Here is a 22,648-nt window from a genome sequence, read left to right as displayed (position 1 = left end):
AAAACATTTTCACACAGTTGTAAATCATGATGTCTAGTCAATTGTGTGTTCCAATGCTTGCACTTGTTTTACAGAAAATTTTCTACGCTTACTGGAACAAATCCTTCAGAATCAAGATGGTGTCCTAAGACTTATTCCCTTATGTTGGGCATTTATAAATTTTCCTTAATATATAAAACTGCAAAATCTTATGTTCTGCAAAATTACACTAAAAATAATAGGAGCTCAAGGGAAAAATAATGTAGGGACTAATCACTTAAAACTATGTAGGTCTGTCCTGAATTAATTGAAGGAAGACTATATTACAAAGCTCCACATCCATCTGACAAAGTGTTTGGAAGGCAGAATTTTAAGACATGGGAAATAAAGAGAATCACACAGAATACAGAGACCGATGTGAGCACTTCAGAATGACATGGTGCTTCCAAATATGTAAGGCTTCTCCACCATTTTACATGTTCATGACAAAGGAAATTAGACAAAGACTATGAAATAGAAAAAAAAAACTAGTTACAAGTCATAGCTTGTTACATAGGTTTGTAACCAGATTACTACTAAGAGCCTAAAAAATACTAGTACCCTTCAGCTCCTCCAGCATTTGATCTGTGTGTCAGCCAGATGACACCTTAACCTGGAGCTTAGCAGTCTTTTGTGAGATGCAGGGCATTCACTGCCAGCATAACAAATTTTATCAAAATAATCTAAACCAGGGTGTAGCTCTTTCATGTTTTTTCTTAGAGGGAGAACTTTCTTCACAACTTAAACCACACAGGCAGTTTCATCGGCTACCTTAACATTGTGAAAAGCAAAGCACTTCTCAAGGCCATCAAAGTGGCCTTTTTAAAAAAAATGTCTTCATACATCACAAAGACAAAGGCATTGTGTTTTATGGTGAAAAAGCTTTCCTTAGTGGCTTCAAACTATTCTGAGGAAAATAACATGAACCAACATCAGTTCAGTTCAGTCGCTCAGTCGTGTCCAACTCTTTGTGACCCCATGGACAGCAGCACACGCCAGGCTTCCCTGTCCATCACCAGCTCCCGGAGTTTGCTCAAACTCATGTCCATTGAGTTGGTGATGCCCTCCAACCATATAACTCACAGTATATTTGACATCATTCCTGTAATTACCAATTATGGTACGAGCACATCTGCAGGACAGAAACATGCACTGCAGCAAAATAGACCAGTATAAAGCTAAGCAGATTTACATAGTACCAGCCTTTTCCTTCACAATTGTTTCCCTGAGTTGTATCTGATAAAGGAGGAGTGATGAGTTAATGTGTAAGAACTTAAAGTGGGCAAATTATGGTTACAGAACATCAATATTGACTACTGCTTGTCTACCTGTTTGTTCTCTGAGGTCTTGCCAGCACTTTTGTCTTTAATACTAAAATCTGTTTGGTAATTTGATAAGTAAAAGACACCAGCATTTTGATTCCCATCTCTTCAGAAATTAAGCATTTTCTCATTGTTTTAATTTCTTTTTCTACTCATATGAGTTGTTTGTCCTCTGCTGAGATCCTGGTAGAGATCTGGCCTCTACTGAGATCAATTGAAATTTATTATATTTTAAAATAGAAACCTGTTTCTCCCCCTCCCCCCAATCCATTGCATGAATTAAAATGCAGGTCTACAAACATTTTATTTCTGTCAGTAGAACTGATTTTTTAAATGACTGTTTTGGTAGCATACCTGGCTTGTGTTAATATTACCAGTTTTTCTTTTTATCCTCTCCTGAGGTCCTGCAAGTGCTGTTTCTTCTCTTCAATAACTCCCACTGAGATTAACAGCCAATAACTTCATTGTACACCCATTTTGGCTCCCCACTAGCTCCAATGCAACAGAGGCCAGCAGGTGCCAAATGCACAGTTTACAAATACAAATGGCTGTCAGGTAGCTGTATTGACAGAATGCCTCTGAAAGGGTCTCTGGTACAGAAGAAATTGCACATGTACCAGACAAACACTGAGAGGATATCAATTTAATCTGACATCATCTATTGTCACCCACAGCAAAGTGCTCAAATATATTCAAAGAATTGCAAATCTATAATGTTTAAGATAAAGCCCTTGCTAGTTTGTTATTTAAAAATGCTCAAAGACGGTCACACCAATACAATGTGAATTGCTTCTGCTAGTCAAGAAATAATTTACAATTAAATCTTGAGTGTAACAGATTTCATACAGTACACTCAAAACAGATTTTTCCCCTACTTGATTTTTTCCCCTTTGTCAACATGTGGGAGAACTGGGAGTAAAAGCAAAGACAAGAGAGAGGATGAATCTGAATTGATGTGGTAGAAAAACAGATGACAAAGAGCTCTTACCTAGCTTGTGGCTAGAAATTATCCAGTTATTAGGTAACAATCAGTGAATCAACAATACATAGTCAAGAAAACAGACAACACAGTTACCTGCTAAAAAGGAAGATAAATAGACCCTTACTGTAATAAATTCAATTAAATTTCCATACTTAGGGTATACTTTTTCTAATTAGAACCCAGAAGTGTTTCTCTCTCATCCTCTGCTCTTTTGTTTGCTTACAGTATTTATTTTTAGGTGATGCAAAATTTAGACATGGTGAAATACACAAAACATAAGTGTATCATTTAAACGAGCTTTGACAAATGCATATGAGGTGAGAAGTATTTTTATTAAAAATGTACATACAATAGAATTCATTTTTTAGGCTTAAGTTATATGAGTTTTAACATAAGCATGTAGCATCTTGTTACCACCTACACAAACAGGAAATAGAACAATTCCAACACTCACTCCTATCTTCCTTTTCCCTTTAACTCTTGCTGATCTGATCTATTCCCATAATTTGTCTTTTCCAGAATGTCATGGATATGAAATTGTGAGACTGGCTTCTTTTATCCATCCCCTTTGTTGCGTGCATAAAAATGCATGTTCTTTTATTCACTGAATAGCATTCCATTGAGTGGCTATACCACAACTGGTTTATCCATTCACCCAATGAAAGACACTGGTTCTTTCAAGACTTTGGTGATTGTAAACAATGCTACCACAAATGTCTGGGCATAGATTTTTGTGTGAACATAAGTTTCTCTAGGTAAAATACTAGGTTATATGCATGGTGTATGTTTGACTTTTTAAGAAACTGCCAACTTGTCTTCCAGAGTGGCTGTATCATTTTGGCAGTCCCACTAGTAATGTATGAGAGTTCCTTTTGCTCCATATGTCAATTATACCTCTGTTAAGCTGGAAAAAAAATGGGGGACATATAATTTGGAGTGGAGAGGGAATCAATCTATATGGGTTGAGCCAATCAGATGTCTACAGAATGTAGGCCAAGGGGTTTAAGGAATGCAATCAGATGATTTGATGAGAGTTAAAAAGTCATAGAGAGTTCAGGCTAAGTCCCATCATGGTAAATCAGAACAGCGTCCAGGCAGAAGTTATAGCAGGGCAGAGGAAAAGCTGCTCTACAGACAGGAGGATGGGGCAGATGTGAAGTCAGAGCCCAGAGAAGAGCTCCTGGGCCCCAGAGGAAGGGAAGAAGAGAGCAGCTGCCCAGCACTTGCAGTGGGTCAACCTAGCTCCCCTCAAGCAGTTCCATTCCTTGTCGTTTTCTTAATAGTTTTTCAGCATAAACCCCTTGGTTTTGAGCTTCACCGGGTGAGTTATTTTGTTCCTTGAAACTACAAATACTTAACAGCAGAACTATCCAACACAACTTGTGTGACGATCGAAAAATACTGTATATCTATGCTGTTAAATACAGGAACCATTACCTGCATGTGGCAACTGAGCACTTGAAATGGGTTTAGAGTAAGTGAGAAACTAAATTTTTAATTTATATCATTTAAATTAATTTAATGTAAACTTAAGTATCCATATAGGGCTATTAACTATCATATTGGATAGCAAAGCACTATGACTTTTGACAAAGGGAAAGGGTCAAAAACAAGAAGCACAGTCAGTAAAAGACAAAGAGCCGTTTCCCCCCTACCAACAAAGGGAAAATCACGATGGGGAAAGTGTCCCATAGCACCGAACTACAAGGATGTTACTGAGAATGAATCAAGTAAAGTCCCATTAGTAGCAGTGTTATTTTTTCATGGGAAAAACCTGGATTTCAAACAACAGAGGTTAACAGACAAATCATGAAACAATCCATTCAAAGGCAAGCTATCTGGCCACTAGAAATAATGGAAAAATACTGATGAATGGGAAGATGTTTGTAATGTGTGGATAAGTTAAAAAGAAAATTTATAAAATAGCATGGTTCCAATTTTATAACACATACATATATCTAGATCTCTTTTGTGGATTTATAGGTGATTTTTATTCTTTGGCATTTTATCAACTTTAAGAATTATCCACAAAGAAAATACTTTTATAATCAGAAATAAGGGACAAATTATATGCTTAACAGATACATAGAGCGCAGACATCTTTGCCTGGTTCTTGACGTTAAGAGGAAAGCATTCAGTCTTTTACCATTAAATATGATATTAGCTGTGGGTTCTCTGTAAATGTCCTTTACATTTACAGAGATTTACATTTACAAGATTGAGGAAGTTTCCATATATTCCCAGTTTCTTAAGCATTTTTGTCATGATGGATATTGAATTTTGTCAAATGCTTCTTGTGTATGTTGATGTAATCAGTATATGCCTAATTACTCATTGATTTTTGAAAGCTGGAAGGAAATGGCAACCCACTCCAGTATTCTTGCTTGGAAAAGCCCATGGATGGAGGAGCCTGGTAGGCTACAGTTCATGGGGTCACAAAGAGTCGGACACGACTTAGCAACTTCACTAATGACTAAATGTACCAGCCTTGCCTGCTTGGGATAAAGCCCACTTGGTTGTTGCTATATTATTCTTTTTTCACTAATTGCTGGATTCAATTTCCTAGTATTGTTTACTACTTTTTAACTCAACTTATACAATAGTTTGAACTCATTCAATGTATCTTGTCATTTAAGTTACTTCTTTGGGCTTCAGCTTTCTGATATGTGAAGTGAGAACAACTGCTTTATTTATCTAACTGTATTGTTTTTATGTCACAGACTTGGATTTAAATCCAAATATATTAGTGCCTATAATAATCACACGACTGAGCGACTGAACTGAATAATCATAGCTACCCTTCTAAACACTAGCCATGTATCAGGCACTGTTCTAAGAGTTATACACATTCATTTAATACTCACAACAACTCTGTTAACTAGGTAAAATTATTATTCCTGTTTCAGGATGAGGAAACAGAGGCATAAAGGTCTTAGCAAACTGCCCAGGGTGATATAACTAATAGATAGCAGACTGGGTCCAAAGTCTGTGCACGTAACCACTGTACTCCATTGCCTCTTTAGTGACTCCACTGTAGTGAAGTTTCTAAATCTTGCAGAGCTTAACTTATTGATTGTAAAGTAGAAATAATATCTACCTTCTAAGCTTGTTATAGATTAACTGAAAACACATATAAAAGTATAAAGTAGGGCTGGTACAGTGCCTGGCTCTGTCAGTGCTTGATGTCTGTTTTGCTGGCAAAACCAAATAAGGTAAAAATATATTGGAATGATCTGAAAAGTAAAAGTACTTATAAATACTACATAGCAAGATCAGGTGTACAAAAAGTATGTTATAGGAATATAAAAATGGTATTTAGGGACCTGGACCACTGTATATGTATCAGCCCAGCGGCTGATAGACACACTCAGAGAATTAAAACTACAGAGATGAATAGGAGAGGTAGAGAATAGGGCAGATGAGTAACTGATAAATATTAGGATATATTCCAGATATATACATTCAGAACAGTCAAACTCTTAATCTTATAACAAGTGATGAAACTAAAAGCAAATTAAAAGCATTTAATGAACATCTACTAATGCCACCACAAAGCACTTAGTATAGCAAGAGATGATGAAAACTAAATATTTGCCTTTTAAAAAGATTCTCAGGGTAAAGAATCTGCCTGCCAGCGCAGGAGACATGGGTTCTATCCCTGGTCCAAGATCCCGCATTCCTCGAAGCAACTAAGCCTGTATGTGACAATAACTGAGCCTGTGCTCTAGAGTCTATGAGCCACAAGTGTCGAGCCTGTGTGCTGCAACTACTGAAGCCCTTACACCCTCAAGTCCGTGCTTGGCAACGAGAGAAGCCGTTGCAATGGGAAGCCTGTGCACTGCAATGAAGAGTAGCCCCCACTCACCATAGCTGGACAAAAGCTGGCACAGCAATGAAGACCCAGCACAGCCATAAATAAAACTATACACACACATAAAAGATTTTGCAGCACTTTTTTTTTTTTTCAATCAAAAGCCTGACTTGGGTTTAAAAAAAAAACCCCTGGATAATGAAGAACGAAACCAGGTTGTCAGGGTTACAAGGGTAAACATTTCTTTTACCTATCCCTCCAAGTTCTTTATCATCTCATTCAATTCCTGGTTTGTTCCCTCTAAGTTGAAGGAGACAGGCTAGTTCATCACAGCAGCAACCAAACTGCTAAATTAGGGAGATACCCACCCCTGTAGTTTCAGTTTCACGTTGTGTCTCTCATCTCCTCACCACAACCATGCCCCCTGAGTAGTTTAAGGAATTATCATAATTTTCAGTGATGCAGTGATTTGAAATAAATGACCTAGATCCCAGAATTGGGGAACTCCTTAGCCTTAGAGTAACTTGTTCATTTCCCTAGCAGTGATCTGACATCCCCTGTTACTGGGGCTCTGGTGGGAGCTTACGTAAGAACCCCTGAGCAAATGAACAGATGGTGGGGATTTGCAGGCCACAATTTTTGGAAGGTAAGTTTCTGCAGAAAGCCCTTCAACAGTCTTTACACTAGACCCCATCATTTATTCTCTTCTTTCAGGGCTGGCGAACATTTCCTAGGCCTACCCCTATGTGCTTAGGCTTCAAAACTTCCCCCAATTCCACCTCCATATAAAATCTTTTCCTTTACATTTGGCAAGAAATCAATCTGGTCAAACTACATATATAGATATAGATACAGATAGATAAATAGATATAAAACAACTAAGGATTCAGAGATGTGTGATTCAGTTTCAGGTATTAACAAACAGTGCCTCTTCAGACATCTTTCACATTCACACTTACACTGCTTTTTTATGTACTGAAAATGTAACTGTTTTGGTATCAAGTGTTAGGAGTTGAGGTTTGGGGGTTCAGTATACTCTGACATGACTTATAGCCCTGCCAGTGATAAGTGGTGTGGCCCTGATGGTTATGTTACATCCCTAAACCTCAGGTTCTCTGAGATAAGAGATGAACAGAACACTGGTTAGCAGCTCCCCGCACCAGGCTGCAATGCCTGCCTTTAGCATAAGAGGAAACTGTGCATCATAAATCTGCTTTCTCTCTCCTTACCACCACATACTTCTACCATTTGACTCCAGAACTGCTGAGTTACTAAGTAAAAGTAATAGTAATTACAGTAATTTATGGAAACGGCTTATCATTTAAGCCTTAATTACCATGCAGCACAATAACAATTACACAAGCCATTAAATGTGTCAGATGCACTTTGCTGCATGTCTTTTATTTTTTAACACTAACATCTATTCACATAGGCTCAGTCTGTAGCTCACACAGCATGTGCCTCCTTATAATTAAAAAAATATTAGAGGAAACAGTGCCTAGGAGGGGAAATCAGGCACCTAAGGGAGAAATTAAAAGTAATTTGTTTCAGAGCTTCAAATATAATCACTTCTCTTATCTCCCTCCCTGCTCACAGGACTCAACACTTGCAGGATGGGAAAGGATCATTTCCCATTTCCATGTTTCTTTGGGGAATTTTACTGACTCAGTGTCTTTTTGCACCAGGGCACAAGGAGAGAGTGCTGCCAGGTGATAAATTAGCTTTTCTTGGTAACATGCCCATCTCTTGGTCCAGTGAACTGTGGCTGGAGGATAGGGGGATTGGGTCATGTGATAAATAATATGACCACTGATCTTAAGCTTGGGTACTCTAACAGACACCAAGATGGGATTAGAAAGGCTAGAGTGTTTTAAATCTGACTTCAGAACTGGAGGAGAAAACTTAAAAGATAGCCATGGTGAAATTTGTCACAGGTTTTCCTTCATATGTAACAATGTTTCTGGGAATAAAACCAAAGTTGGGCCTAGTTTGGTTTCTGACTAGTAAACCTAACCTGAGTCAGCGTCCTCTTGACTTCGGCTAAAAGACTTCATAATTAGGGCTGGAAATTTACAGTGAAAGGAAGAAGTAAATCATCAACCCAAGATTTGCCCACCACCAGAGGTAGGAAAATATAAAACTTCATGCAAATAACCCATGAAGAGGGCAGCATTTTAATACCAAACATTGTCACTGCCTGGAAGCTCTTGAAGTGAACTCAACCACTATGACAGCTGTCCCCTCTCCTAAAAGGTCTGTTCTTTTAGAGTTTACAGCCTCTGGAGGCAAGCCAATGAAGTAAGAGGAAAAGGACACACAACCAGCTAAGACATTTATGTCTAGCACAACAGTCAATGCTCACATAATGCTCAGCAATTTAGATGTTTTCACTTTACCTACACTCGGACAAATACCACTTAGCATATTAACTCACTGAATATTTATCTGGGTCTTCTATATGACAGTTGTATAATATAAACCAATGGTTTATACATAAAATAAAACCAATGGTTTATATATAATATAAAAAAGTTTACTACGACTGAATCCCCAGTTTAGTCCAAGAACTCACAACCAGGTAGAAAAAGGAGATAAGCTGGGAATAGGCAATTGGGTTTTATAATGTGGTAGGTGCTCTGACAGGATTCAGCAGAGGGGCACTGATTCAAGATTTCTGGAGATGTTAATGTCTAAGGAAGGACCTAATGTTCTGGAGAAGTTTTTCATGGACGAGAGGAGATGGGGCTTGGAGAAAGGCGATGCTGAGAGGAACAAGTACAGACACTGTGGGCTGAATATGAGTGGACAGGACGGGGATTGCTGGGGTAAAATAAAAACAACTAATATTTTTAAGTACTTAATGGTTCATAACACAATCATCATCTCTCACTCATTTTTATAACAATCTCATTAGGGAGGTTGTACCACCAACCACATGTTAAGTGTAAAAGGAACAAGTAAAGAGAAGTGACTTGCCTGAAAGTGAAAGTGAAAGTCGCTTGGTCGTGTCCGACTCTGCGACCCCATGACTTGCCTGAGGGAGGACCCCAAATGGAGACCTCCTCTATGTGAGGACTGAGAATCTTCTTCTAGCAAACAACCATATCTCTATTAAAATATTTAGAAGTGAGTGAGGTAATCCATTCTGCAATAGGACTTCAAATCACCCTCAAACTATGAAATTTAATCTTTAAACATTAAAATGGGTGATATTTAAATTAATTTTGAAAAGAAAAGGTCTATTTTGAATACCTGTATTGCTTAAATTTTTCATATACGAAGAAACATTTCCACTTTAACTGTTGTATCTAACATCTCAGAAAGCTGATATAAATAGTAGTATCTGTGGTAGTTACTAGGTTTATGTTTATTAACACTGTGAGAACAGAGTCAGAAAGCATATCTGTTCTTGGAAAGGTTCTTAGCTGTATGCCTTTATAAATGCCTTGTCATAGCCATCTTCTGGTCTTAAATACCACTAACATTCTGATACACAGTCACAAATGAGCACCAATATTCATTTTCTTTACTTACTCCCTTGATGTGCTGACAAAGACTAAATTCAATTCAAAACAAATTTCTCATAGGTCAAACATTTTCTTTCAAAAATTAATTCCCAAGCATTTAAGATCATCTAATGCTGGCATTTCTATAGGGATATATCATAATTCTCATCATCATTTAACATTTTCTTTTTATTCCTTGGTTATGCTGCTCAGCTCGTGGGACCTTAGTTCCCTGACCAGGAATTGAACCCAGGGCCACAGCAGTGAAAGCACCAAGTCCTAACCATGGAACCACCAGGGAAATTCCCCATAGTCATTCATACTACACTCTGGAGTTAAAAAAAATATATATATATAACTCTTCCTTCCAAATAACAAAGCATTACTGTTTCAACACAGGATTATTTAAAATATCCAAACAATCATTTTAAGTTCATTTTTGAGACACATATCAGTAATTTTAAAAAACCAAAATGAATACTTACAATACATCCCTGAAGTCTCCAAACACATACATGTGCCTAAAGCTGTCGATAGCTATTACAGGGCAATCTGCTGGAGTTTTCTGTATGTGCAGAAGAGGATGTCTAAATTTGTCACAGTCAGCATGTAAAAAGTTTATTGTACCTTAAAAAGAAATAGAATTTGGAGAGGTAGATTAGAATATTCTTTATTATATTTTCATAAGTTTGCAAGTTTATAAAAAGTGATATACCAAAAACTCCCCAACATGCTTTAGAGTAATATAGACCACAAAGACTAAAACCTAAATATTACAACACTTTAAAGAGGTAGGATTTTAATTTTTAAGGCAGAGAGTAAAATTTCTTTAGAAATGCAATAGCGAATTTAAAATTTTTCTGGGCAGTCATTTGCCCTGCAGATTATCCTGGTCTGTTCCAATGGGAACATCATTTCATCAATGATGCCCTTCCAGTCCCTACTGGTTGATTTTTAATCTAATGCAACTCCCAAAATATTTACAGAGACTGATATGGGCATGGCTCTATACAAAACCTTCAGTCTATTTTGTTTGACTTCTCCAATTATAGCGGGAAAGCTGGTGATAACGCAAATTCCCTTTTGATGCTTTGGAGAAGTCTGCAGAGAACTACTCAACTTACTTTCATTTAGAAATACAGTAAATGTTAATCAGGCTGTGTAAATCCTCTCAGCAATATCTCTGGAACTATTAGAAGAGGACTAGACAAGCATCAAGGTGCTGGAAGAAAGTGCCTAAAACACACTGTCCACCCATGACCCCACTTTTCATGCTACCTGATTTTAAAGAGCTAAAAAAATTGTGTTTTTTTTTTTTTTTTTTAAGCTACCGCTTTGCATTATCTCTACTCATAGCTCCCTTCCCCATATTTTCATGTAAGTTTAGGAGTTGAGTTAAAATAAGTTTTTAATCCAAATATGCTTATGTCAATATTAATGTAATGGAAAGGGGGGAAAGTTAAAAAAAACAGAGAAAAGAAGGATATAAACACCTTAATCTGTCTACCTTTTTCACTTATTAATTGTCGGGCTACTTCATTCTGGAATATTTCTAAACTTTCTGTATCTTCTTTCATGTGGAAGAGTATGAGAAAAGGCAGTCCTTCTTCTGTCAGTTCCTGTATAGAGAAGTATTCAGTAAGAATTATCAGGCCTCTCCATTCAGCTCTAGCTATTTTCTAGGTAGGAACAATTTTAACCTCAGCCCATGTAACATAAAGCAGCTGCAACATTCCAGGAAAAGAGACCAGTGGGGTAAATAAATGCCTCAGTGGCAGAAGGAGCCCCTGAGAATGGCCCCGTGTCCTGCTGTCCCGTGGGAACTGACCTGCCTTAAGGTAGCCACTGGACTGACCTGTGACCTAGTGCTGGATGAAGCCATGGTATTTAAAAAATGAGCTGACTAAAGGAAGAACTGTGCTGTTCTTTTTCAAAATGTTGATTTTTATGAGAGGATAAACACTCTTCACAGATAACACTGAAAAACTGAGTGTACAGCAATAAATAAATCTAACATTTGCAAACTTACATTTATTCTAAGGTTTATTGCAAAAACCACTCCACTTACATGAGACCTACCAACAGCTGAAAAGTGTGATACAGAGCAAAAGACAAAAACCCCATAATATAGCCAGTTTTCAATCAATATACAATTTATCAACATTATTAACAAATACTTCCACTTACATGTGTATGTTTATATATATATGCGTTGTGCATATACACGAACAAAACACCTTGAATCTGTTCTGAACTCTCAGAACATTTTCTCAGTGCCTCACATGTGGCGTGTTACTTTTTAGAAAATTTAAGAGCTAAGAAGTTAAAAGTAGAAACAAATATATTACTTTATTAGTAATAAAATTACTAATTTTGTAACTAAACAAAATTTTTTGTTAAAAGAAATCCTACAAATACAGGTGAACTAACAACTGTTAAGAGAGAAGTAATAAATTAGTAGTTTGAAAATATGTGAATTAGTTTGCTAAACTAATTTACATACATTAACTTAGTAGCTGGTAGTTTAACCTACTAGAGCTTCCAATGTACCCATGTCCACATCTGTACCAATATATTCTTTATAAGGAGGTAGTCAAGAATTCAGGAGAAAGCAAGACAACCAGATTTACAGGTTAACAAATCTTTCCTCATATTTTAAAGGATTTGTGGGTAATTGGTTACAAAATGTAACAAGTCTAAAGAATTTCATTAAATGTGCCAACTACTATAGGACGAGAGGCAGGGCTGGGGTGGAAGGACAGACCTCTGTTTAATTGTTCAAGATTTTCCAGGTCTGTACCTTTAAACTGTTTTGAAACTAACCCTGTAAGAACTGCCAAAGCAGGTGAATAATCATGACAGGTTACTAGATCTTTCTGAGTCTCTAAGGTCTAAATGAGCTGCTACAATAAAAATGTTAATTAATTCAGATAAACATACCTGAAGCCCAGGGAACTGAGAAAGTAGAAAGGGTGTTCACTTGATAAAAACTAAGACAATAACCAAGCAAGCAAGCTTTACTGCAACACAACCACATTTATGTACTGTCTAAGGCTGCAAGTTGAATAGCTGCAACACAGGCTGTACGAGCTGCAAAGCCTTAAAATACTCACTGACTTTTTACAGAATTGCCAACCTTTGACTTGGTGGGAATTATATGAGAGTGTTTACTCTGTGATAATTTCTTGAGTTGTATATTTAATACCTGAGCTATGTACTTATAATTCTTTTGAAGCATATATACATATTCAAAGTTTTAACTTAAAATTTTTTTTTAAATTACATTCTTAGGCTGTGGGTTTTGAAAGTGAAGGAGTAAAATGAAATGAAAGCTATGTTTCAAATACAGTAAAAAACAGAGATGTCTTTTTAAAAACAGACACAGCTCTTTATATTTGCTCTTCCAACCTCCTAGGTTTTTATGGGAGTTGTTAAGAATTGGAGATGGGCTTTATTTCAGGCACATGGGATCACTGAGGACAGTTACATGGTAATAATAATTGCTTTCATTATTTAACAATGGAAAGAGAACACAGTTTCATTCTTTTAGAAGAGGAATCAGAAAAACCTTTTCAAAGCAAAGGATTATTCACTGTATATAATTAATTTTAACTAAAATCTGCAGAACATTGCTTCTAAAGCCATCTCCTTAAATAAGAATCTTCAACCAAGGGTGGGATCAGAATCACCTTCAAACTCATTTTCAAGGTGGTCATGAAACACTGCTACTGCAGGAAATACAACAGTGGGATTCTGGGACAGCAGAAGTGGACCACTGGCCTGTATGGAAAGAGCTATGATGTGTTCACTGTAACAATAAGTTCTGTGTGAAAACAGTAAGATGGGTAGAAGAAGCTTGCTCTTTCGGAAATCTTAATTAAATATAGCAACATACACTACAAAGCCATACCTCTCCATTTTCAAATGTTATTTCTCTGACAAGAGGAACGCATTTATCTTGAATCCAATTGTAAGTCCCATCAAAATTTGTCATAGATCCCAAGTACACCATATCTGGAGCAGAATGCTGTTTACAAAAACAAAGAAAAAAGTAAACATCTAACTTATGCTAGCAAAACTGCATTCTTAAAGCCATCTATGAGCTCAGAAATCTATATGGGATATAAAAGAAGCGAAAAATCATGGAACTTCTGAGAAAGAGGACTACTAGCTGCTAACTATGATTATGAGGGACCTGATTATCTAAGCTGTGATGCCTAAGCCTTCCGCTTTCCCTTGGATTTGCATCAAGTAAATGCTTATCAGGATCTTCATCAATAGCCGGCAGGTGTTGGGAAAAGAATTATCCTAATGATTTAACTGAGCTATCTCTCCCTTCAAAAATGTCAGAAGAAAATTTGGAGACTTCCAGTGAAAAAGCCTTGAAAAATACATGATACTATATAAATCTAAACTAAAATTAACTGCTGTTATCTGTTTCCAGATTCACTCAAAATCAGTACCTATGAAGTGCCTAAAATGATGATAAATTGCTAACATTTCCTAAGCCAACTACTGTGATCAAGCATTGTTTTATCACCTTGTATGTGTTTTAAGCACCTTGTATGTGTCGACTCAGTTAACCCTCAAAACATCCCCATAAAGCAGGTACTAGTATTATCATGGCTGTTTTTACTAATGAACAAACTAAAGCACAGAGAAGCTCACAAACTTTCCCAGAGTTTTACACCTAGGAAGGTAGCTGATTGTTTTATTTTAGTGAAGTATAGTTGATTTATGGGCTTCCCTGATAACTGGAGACCCCGGTTTGATTCCTGGGTTGGGAAGATCCACTGGAGAAGGGATAGGCCACCTACTCCAGTATTCTGGCCTGGAGAATTCCATGGACTGTATAGTCCATGGGGTCACAAAGAGCTGGACACAACTGAGTGACTTTCACACACATAGTTCATTTACAATGCTGTGTTAATTTCTTCTGTATAGCAAAGTAACTCAGTTATACATACATACATAATCTATATAAACCTATGTAGATATGTATGTATGTATTTTGTTGTTCAGTCACTAAGTCGTGTCTGTCTTTTTGTGACCCCTGTGGACTGCAACATGCCAGACACCCCTATCCTTCACTATTTCTCAGAGTTTGCTCAAGTTCATGTCCAGTGAGTCAGTGATGCTATCAAACCATTTCATCCTCTGTCATCCCCTGTCATCCATCTTTCCCAGCATCAGGGTCTTTTTCAATGATTCGGCTCTTTGAATCAGGTGGCCAAAGCATTGGAGCTTCGCTTCAGCATCAGTCCTTCCAATAAGTAGTCAGAACTGATTTCCTTTAGGATTGACTGCTTTGATCTCCGTGCCGTCCAAGGGACTCTCAAGAGTTGTCTCTAGCACCACAATTCAAAACATTAATTCTTCAGCACTCAGCCTTCTTTATGGTCCAAATCTCACACCCATATATGACTACTGGAAAAACCACAGCTCTGAATATACGGACCTTTGTTGGCAAAATGATGTCTCTGCTTTTTAATACATTTTCTAGGTTTGTCACAGTTTTTCTTCCAAGGGGCAAGCGTCTTTTAATTTCATGGCTACAGTCACTATCCGCAGTGATTTTGGAGCCCAAGAAAGGAAAATCTGTCACTGCTTCCAGCTTTCGCCCATCTATTTGCCACGAAGTGGTGGGACCAGATGCCATGATCTTAGCTTTTTGAATGCTGAGTTTTAAGCCAGCTTTTTCAGACTGTTAGGTCAATTTGGGGTAATAATAACTGTGACTTTTGCCTTTATTATTTGTGGTTACCATCACCTGGGCCTAAACAGCTACTTCTAAGTTTAGATACACTTAACTTCTTAGCCAAGGGTTAAAAACAACCTAGCCATCTGGAGAAGGCAATGGCACCCCACTCCAGTACTCTTGCCTGGAAAATCCCATGGATGGAGGAGCCTGGTAGGCTGCAGTCCGTGGGGTCGCTAAGAGTTGGACACAACTGAGCGACTCCACTTTCACTTTTCACTTTCCTGCATTGGAGAAGGCAATGGCAACCCACTCCAGTGTTCTTGCCTGGAGAATCCCAGGGACGGCGGAGCCTGGTGGGCTGCCGTCTATGGGGATCGCACAGAGTCGGACACGACTGAAGTGACTTAGCAGTAGCAGTCCTTAGTATCTGGCAAGTACCAGGTGAACTTATACACCAGGAGACGTGGGAGTTTGGCTAGTCTCATTCAAGCTAGAGTGATAACCACAGACCTCTGAAGCATTGTTTTGAATGTGAGTCCCAGACTGAAGGTGAAATAGAAGTGGGAAAGGCCTGGGGGTCAGGGGGTCTCTAGTCCCAGCTCTGCCACTAAATGCCTGTGTGACTTTAAGCTTGTGTCTTCATCTTTACTTTGAAAGGTTTGGATTAGGACAAAACTATGTCTTAAGGTTTCTTCCAATACTAAAACTTTATGAATCTGGGAATATTAACATGTACAAAACTACAAATTATAGTATACATATATTTACATTTTAAATTATACACACTAAGAAATAGCAACTTACCCCTGGTGGCTTATAGACTATGTTGTCTCCACTGTATCTTTCTGGTTTTGAAACAACCCTAACAGAAAGAGAGAAACAGTGATAATATTTTTTAAGAAAAATAATAGCAGTAATATGTCTGAAGTATCCCAGGTGGCACAGTGGTAATGAATCTGCCTGCCAAGGAGATGCAAGAGATGCGGGTTTGATCCCTGGGTTGGGAAGATCCCCTGGAATAAGAAATGGCAACCTACTCCAGTATTCTTGCCTGGGAAATCCCATGGACAGAGGAGCCTGGCTGGCTACAGTCCATGGGGTCACAAAGATTTAGACATGACTGAGCAAGCACGCTTAGCAAACATGCTAGTTGTTTTGCAACATATGAACTATAACTTGAAATACATACTTTTCCATCTTTCCTACTTATAAGATTATGCAACACCAAGAAAAGCATACATTTGAAGGAAAAGTTTAGTAAAAGGCAGATTTTTTTTTTAAGGGACATTTTAGTTAGCTGTTTTTGTGATTGAGTATGTTATCTTTTGGATTAGAAGTTTTGGCAGTAAACGGCTGTTTTTGACCCCAGATTATTTCTAGTAACTGAGGTGATATCTGGACAAAGCCCTTTGGATAGAGACAATAACGATAAACGCTCTGCTATGAAGTGTGCTTGCAGTGTTAGAGGAATAGTGAGGGGCCTGTATGGCTGGGAACAGTAATGCAAAAAACGTAAGGGAGAAGTTCCTTCATTATTTACTCTGTACAACCATCCTCATAAAACACTGATAATGTTTACAATAGAACACACATACAAAACCTACAGAAGCATTTAAAATAAGGGAAAAGGTCACAAACTGGAGAGGAAATACTATGCCCGAAATCTGGGCTCTACTCAAGACTACAATTGTACTAGTCAAGGTACTGCAATTGAATCTTATCAGTTATAGGTCAAAGAAAACAGACAGTATTGTAAAACAGCAAAGGATGGTGGAGATAATTTTCAGTGAGAAGAGATTCAAGGACAGAACCATAAGAATGATTCTATTTTGAAAGAGAAAGGAAGAAAAAAGATAAAGCCAGGGAAATCAGAAATGTAAGGATTGAACCAGGGAGATTCAAGGTAAAGTACAGACAGCAGAAGAAGGACAGGGTAGTTCAGGGTCACATCCTTCAGAGAAATTGTAGAGAACTAAGACTGGAAAAAAGACCACTGGACATGCTAATTAAGAAGTCACTTTGTGACTATGCAGAGAGATTTCTTCAGGGTAATGAAGGTAAAAGTTTTCAGGAGGTTAACATATTTGAACCATTAGAGTATGAGAAATTCAGGGTAGTCAAGCATAACTAATCTTTGAAAAAAATTTAAGAATGAAAAGAAGATGAGTTAATAGTTCAAGAGACAGAAGAGACAGATTAGGAATGAGAGAATCATGCTTTTGGAAAAGGAAAACAGTCCATGAAAAGGGCCAGACTGAAAACATGAGAAAGCAAGGATAACTGATGGATCAAAGCCCCAGAGGATTTTGAAGGGACAGCTGAAGGGACACTAGTGGAGAAATCAGCTGTGGAATGAGCATGTTCCTCTGAGGCAGGGGAAAGACAGAAGAAAAGTTGGTCCATCCTTTTCCTCTTACCTACATTTTGAAAAATATAGTACAGAAAGAATAATTAACAGACTTTTAAACTCCTTTTTAAAAAGAGAGGTCAGAGATAGGCATAAAAACTTGTCAGTGACTTTAAGAGGACTGAGATAATCTTTATGAGAGGTCATCTTCAAAAAACCACCACACACAACAAGAATTTAAGAAGGCAGCTGAGCTGACCCAACCACCAACACACTGTACCAATTAGGCTACTTACCCAAATGCAGCTAGGAAGGCACAATCATCATGCAAAATATTTGCTACTCTTTCAAAAACTCTATAGTTTTCTGAATCCTTCTGCTCAAAATATCCAATGATATTTCTTTTGCTGCGCTGTAAAATAAAGTATGTAATTACTTTATAAACATATGTAGTTCTTTAAGAAACATTTTATTTCATTTACCTAGCTGCTGTTCAGTTATCTCCAAATGAAATGTAACCGGCTTTTAACACCTAATCCAAAACTATTAAAGATTACATTAGGTTGAAAACAGTCTGAACTATCATCTAATGTAATAATTTCCTAATAACATTTTATTTTAAAATTTCAAGAAATAATAACTGTTTAATCGGTGACAGTTTTTTCCTAAATAAGATGACTAATTCTAAGGTGTGTTAAAATAATACATCAATTTGTAATCTGTGGCTGTTGGCAGAGACTCCATCATGGGTCTCTCACACTTCTACACATTTAGGTATACCCAAGATCCAAGAGTCTGACCATTCTTGATCCAGGTTGTGCTTATAGGGAGCGAGGCTGAAGTATGAGGTGATGTCTCCCTCCAGGACAGACAGCAGGCTTACTGCTGGCTCTAGACAGATGTTTCCCAAGCCTAGAGTTCTCCTGTCACAACCCCCTGCGTGAGCAGGGATCCATCTGGCCCTCTTTCACCTCCGTAGGACTTGGGGGACAAGGAAACAAATGCAACCATGCTCACATGTGAGCAAGCAAACTGTTGTCTCTGACCAGGAGCCTTATGTCTTCTAACAGCATCCGTGAAATGAGTTGGCTAACCTGTTCATTTGTAAGCAGGGTAAGAACCAAGTTGCAATGACAATTTAGCAATGACAATCTGAAGCCCAAACTTAATTGTTTTCGTTTGCTTTTAAAACACTTCTTGGTGTACAAAGAAAAAGACCTTGTTAATGTATCATTAAGGGTGGTTAGGTCAGAGGATACTAAAATTTATACAAATTGCTGCTACAGGAGTAATGAGAGCAGAGACCCTGAGGGTTGCCACTAAGCAGAAAAAGGAAACTATGGTTATGTGTGCCTGACATTAACTTCTATTTCTTCGTAATTCAGGCTACCCTTTGCCCTCAATTAAACTGAATTAGTGCAACTTTATTGCTTTATACATTTTATTCAAAGGCACAGTAAAACATCAGCATTCCCTTTGAGAATTCAAGAAAAATTAAACTTGTTATGTATATGTATACGTCAAAATCCACTGCAGTGAACTATAAGAAAATGTCTACAGATTCTCTGGTTTCCTAAGAATCTCTTTACATGAATCAAGCAGGCTATGCTCATTTGATCCAGCAAAAGTCAATGACTTACGTCAGGAGTGGTGATTTCTGCCAAGTCATGAAGTTCTTGAATGGGGTCACTTTTTTGTTGCCTGATGTAATCTGCAAGTGCTTTCACTGATCGCTGACCCCTGTATTCTCTCTTCATCATCATCCCATTACGAAACAACTTGAGGGTTGGGTATTTGCTTATCCTATATCTCTGGGCTATATCAGCTAAAAGGATGAAAACAAAAATTAACTTCACCTTCAAACTTAGTCTCAGTGGGCCCTTTAGCCCAGCTGTAAAAATCTTACAATTATTTAGGGAGAACATTTTGGTTCATGTAATTCTTTTCCAGCATTAGAAAAAAGAAACTAATCATGACAAGGTTCATACTGGTTAAGAGGCTAGGTTCCAGATGTATACTGCCTGGTTTAAACCCCAAAGCTACTTTACTGGCTGTTGAGTTTGCAAGGTGCATCAACTACCCTTGCCTTATTTCTCATCTGTTATATAGGGATAATAATTTCTACCACACAGAGTTACTTTAAGGACTAAGTGAGACAACTCAAATGCATAAAAGAGTAAACCCTTAATAAATGTCAGTATTATTGTAGATGCAGTCTAGAAAAAAAATTAGAATGTGCAAAATTCCAATTTTGAAAAGTCATTCAAGTTACTTTATATTGTAAGGATCTTATAGTATTTAGTAAAAGAAAATTAAATTTAAATCACTCTTAAAGGCTAAAACTATTAGATTCACGGCTAGAAGGAGTATTTATAATCCCACATATGAAAATTTTCTGTAAGCTAATACAATTAAAAGCAAAATTCAGAGTATACACCAAAAAAAAAAAAAATATATATATATATATATATACCTTTACTATGACCTAAGGGTATATTCTCACACATATCATTAAAATTAGTATTCAGAGTCTCAAAATAAGAAACTGAGTAAAAATGTATGCTGATCTCACTTTTAGGAATCACAATTACTAAGATACAGACTCAATCAGAATGGAAAAGCCTTTAAATTTTTCTGCCGTTACTTCTAAGAGGTAGCAAATAGGAGAAATCAATGGTTTCTAGACACTTGTTTTAATTCCTAAGTCATGTCCCTCTCTTGTGGACCCCCACGGATTACTACCTGCCATGGTTTCTCTGTCCATGGGATTTTTCAGACAAGAATAATGGAGTGTGTTGCCATTTTCTTCTCCAGGGGATCTTCCTGACCCAGGGATCAAACCCACATCTCCTGTATTGGCAGGGGGATTCTTTACTGCTGAGCCACCAGGGAAGTCCTGCTGCTGCTCCTGCTGTCGCTTCAGTCGTGTCCGACTCTGTGCGACCCCATAGACAGCAGCCCACCAGGCTTCCCGTCCCTGGGATTCTCCAGGCAAGAACACTGGAGCGGGTTGCCATTTCCTTCTCCAATGCAGGAAAGTGAAAAGTGAAAGTGAAGTTGCTCAGTCATGTCCAACTCCTAGGGACCCCATGGACTGCAGCCTACCAGGCTCCTCCGTCCATGGGATCCTCCAGGCAAAAGTACTGGAGTGGAGTGCCATTGCCTTCTCTGAGGGAAGTCCTAGTAAAGCTCAAATGCCATACTAGTCACATGTATGAGAATGTTAAAAGATGCACTACATTTTTAGACTGACGGGGACCTGAGAGAGCATAAGTAGCTTAAGACAGGTGAAAAACAATTTTTTTAACTGAGTTCTAAAATTAAGTAATTTTAAAACAGCAGTACAGAAACCATGAAAATTCTCTAGCACTACCTCCATTCCTAGCAGTTACAAAACAAAACAGAATTGCAATAAACTGTTAACTGTCTTAATTTTCTAGGCAATAAGATGGTAGAAACAACAGTACCAGAGGATATATACACGGATGAGTGCTGACAGTTTCATGGGTGTGTTCACATAGGGCAAAACTTAATTTGTATGTTTTAGATATGTACAGTTAAGTCAACTATACCTCCAAAAAATTTTTTAAAAATTAAAATGACCACCGACTATACAAAACAACAATTATGCCTTGTGGGCTTTGACACAAAATACATAAAATAAAAACAACAACATATAAACTGGGGGAGGGGAAGTAAGCATTCTAATGTCTTTGCAATGCCTTGGAAGAGGTAAAAATACACTATTTTCGTAAGTCAAGGTTGCATTTTTTTCCTAAGATCAAAGAATGCTAAAATGGCGTATTAGAAGTTAAGAATGGAATATGGGTTCTCAGAAGTAGGTTTGGAGAAAAGATGATGTAATTCAGATCATATAACTCTTTGTTAAATTCCATGGAGGACTTATAAAGGAGTAAATATGCTTGACTATTATTAACATGGGCTTGTGGCTCAGCAGGTAAAGAATCTGCCTGCAACGTGGGACACCTGGGTTCAGTCCCTGGATTGGGAAGATCCCGTGAAGAAGGGAACAGCTTACCCACTCCAGTGTTCTGGCCTAGAGAATTCTCACAGAGTTGGACATGACTGAGTGGCTTTCACTTATTATTAATATAATTCTTTAAATAGAAGACAAATATGAGCAAATACAACCCCTGGTCATATGAGACTGAGAAGACTATTTTATTCACCAAATCACAGAAATTTGAAATAATATTAAGATATCTTAATATGCATGTATTTCAGTTCAGTTCAGTCCAGTCGCTCAGTCGTGTCCGACTCTTTGCGACCCCATGAATCGCAGCACTCCAGGCCTCCCTGTCCGTCAACAACTCCTGGAGTTCATTCAGACTCACGTCCATTGAGTCAGTGATGGCATCCAGCCATCGCATCCTCTGTCATCCCCTTCTCCTGCTGCCCCCAACCCCACCCAATGAGTCCACCTTTCGCATGAGGTGGCCAAACTACTGGAGTTTCAGCTTTAGCATCATTCCTTCCAAAGAACACGCAGGGCTGATCTCCTTTAGAAGAGACTGGTTGGATCGCCTTGCAGTCCAAGGGACTCTCAAGAGTATTCTCCAATACCACAGTTCAAAAGCATCAATTCTTCAGCACTCAGCTTTCTTCACAGTCCAACTCTCACATCCATACATGACCACTGGAAAAACCATAGCCTTAACTAGACGGACCTTGTTGGCAAAGTAATGTCTCGGCTTTTCAATATGCTATCTAGGTTGGTCATAAACTTTTCTTCCAAGGAGTAAGCGTCTTTTAATTTCATGGCTACGGTCACCATCTGAAGTGATTTTGGAGCCTAAAAAAATAAAGTCTGACACTGTTTCCACTGTTTCCCCATCTATTTCCCATGAAGTGATGGGACCAGATGCCATGATCTTCGTTTTCTGAATGTTGAGCTTTAAGCCAACTTTTTCACTCTCCACTTTCACTTTCATCAAGAGGTG

The 22,648-nt window shown here is 37.9% G+C and overlaps 1 protein-coding gene across 1 annotated transcript in view; it reads right to left on the bottom strand.

Moving 5' to 3' along the window:
* Nucleotides 1-22,648, bottom strand: part of ERP44 (endoplasmic reticulum protein 44) — a 99,357-nt gene that overhangs the window by 3,650 nt on the left and 73,059 nt on the right. Inside the window, exons 5-10 of the mRNA XM_010847032.1 lie at nt 19,328-19,512; nt 17,984-18,099; nt 16,145-16,202; nt 13,550-13,666; nt 11,147-11,258; nt 10,125-10,266 (exon numbers count right to left, since the gene is read on the bottom strand). Of these exons, the coding sequence (XP_010845334.1) occupies nt 10,125-10,266; nt 11,147-11,258; nt 13,550-13,666; nt 16,145-16,202; nt 17,984-18,099; nt 19,328-19,512 (730 nt within the window). The remainder of the gene's footprint in view (nt 1-10,124; nt 10,267-11,146; nt 11,259-13,549; nt 13,667-16,144; nt 16,203-17,983; nt 18,100-19,327; nt 19,513-22,648) is intronic.

The sequence above is a fragment of the Bison bison genome, unplaced genomic scaffold (assembly GCF_000754665.1).
Source record: "Bison bison bison isolate TAMUID 2011002044 unplaced genomic scaffold, Bison_UMD1.0 scf7180017864243, whole genome shotgun sequence".
In the NCBI taxonomy this organism is placed as follows: domain Eukaryota; kingdom Metazoa; phylum Chordata; class Mammalia; order Artiodactyla; family Bovidae; genus Bison; species Bison bison.
Note: the sequence above shows the minus strand (reverse complement) of the source record. Positions and strands in the feature narration are given on the sequence as shown.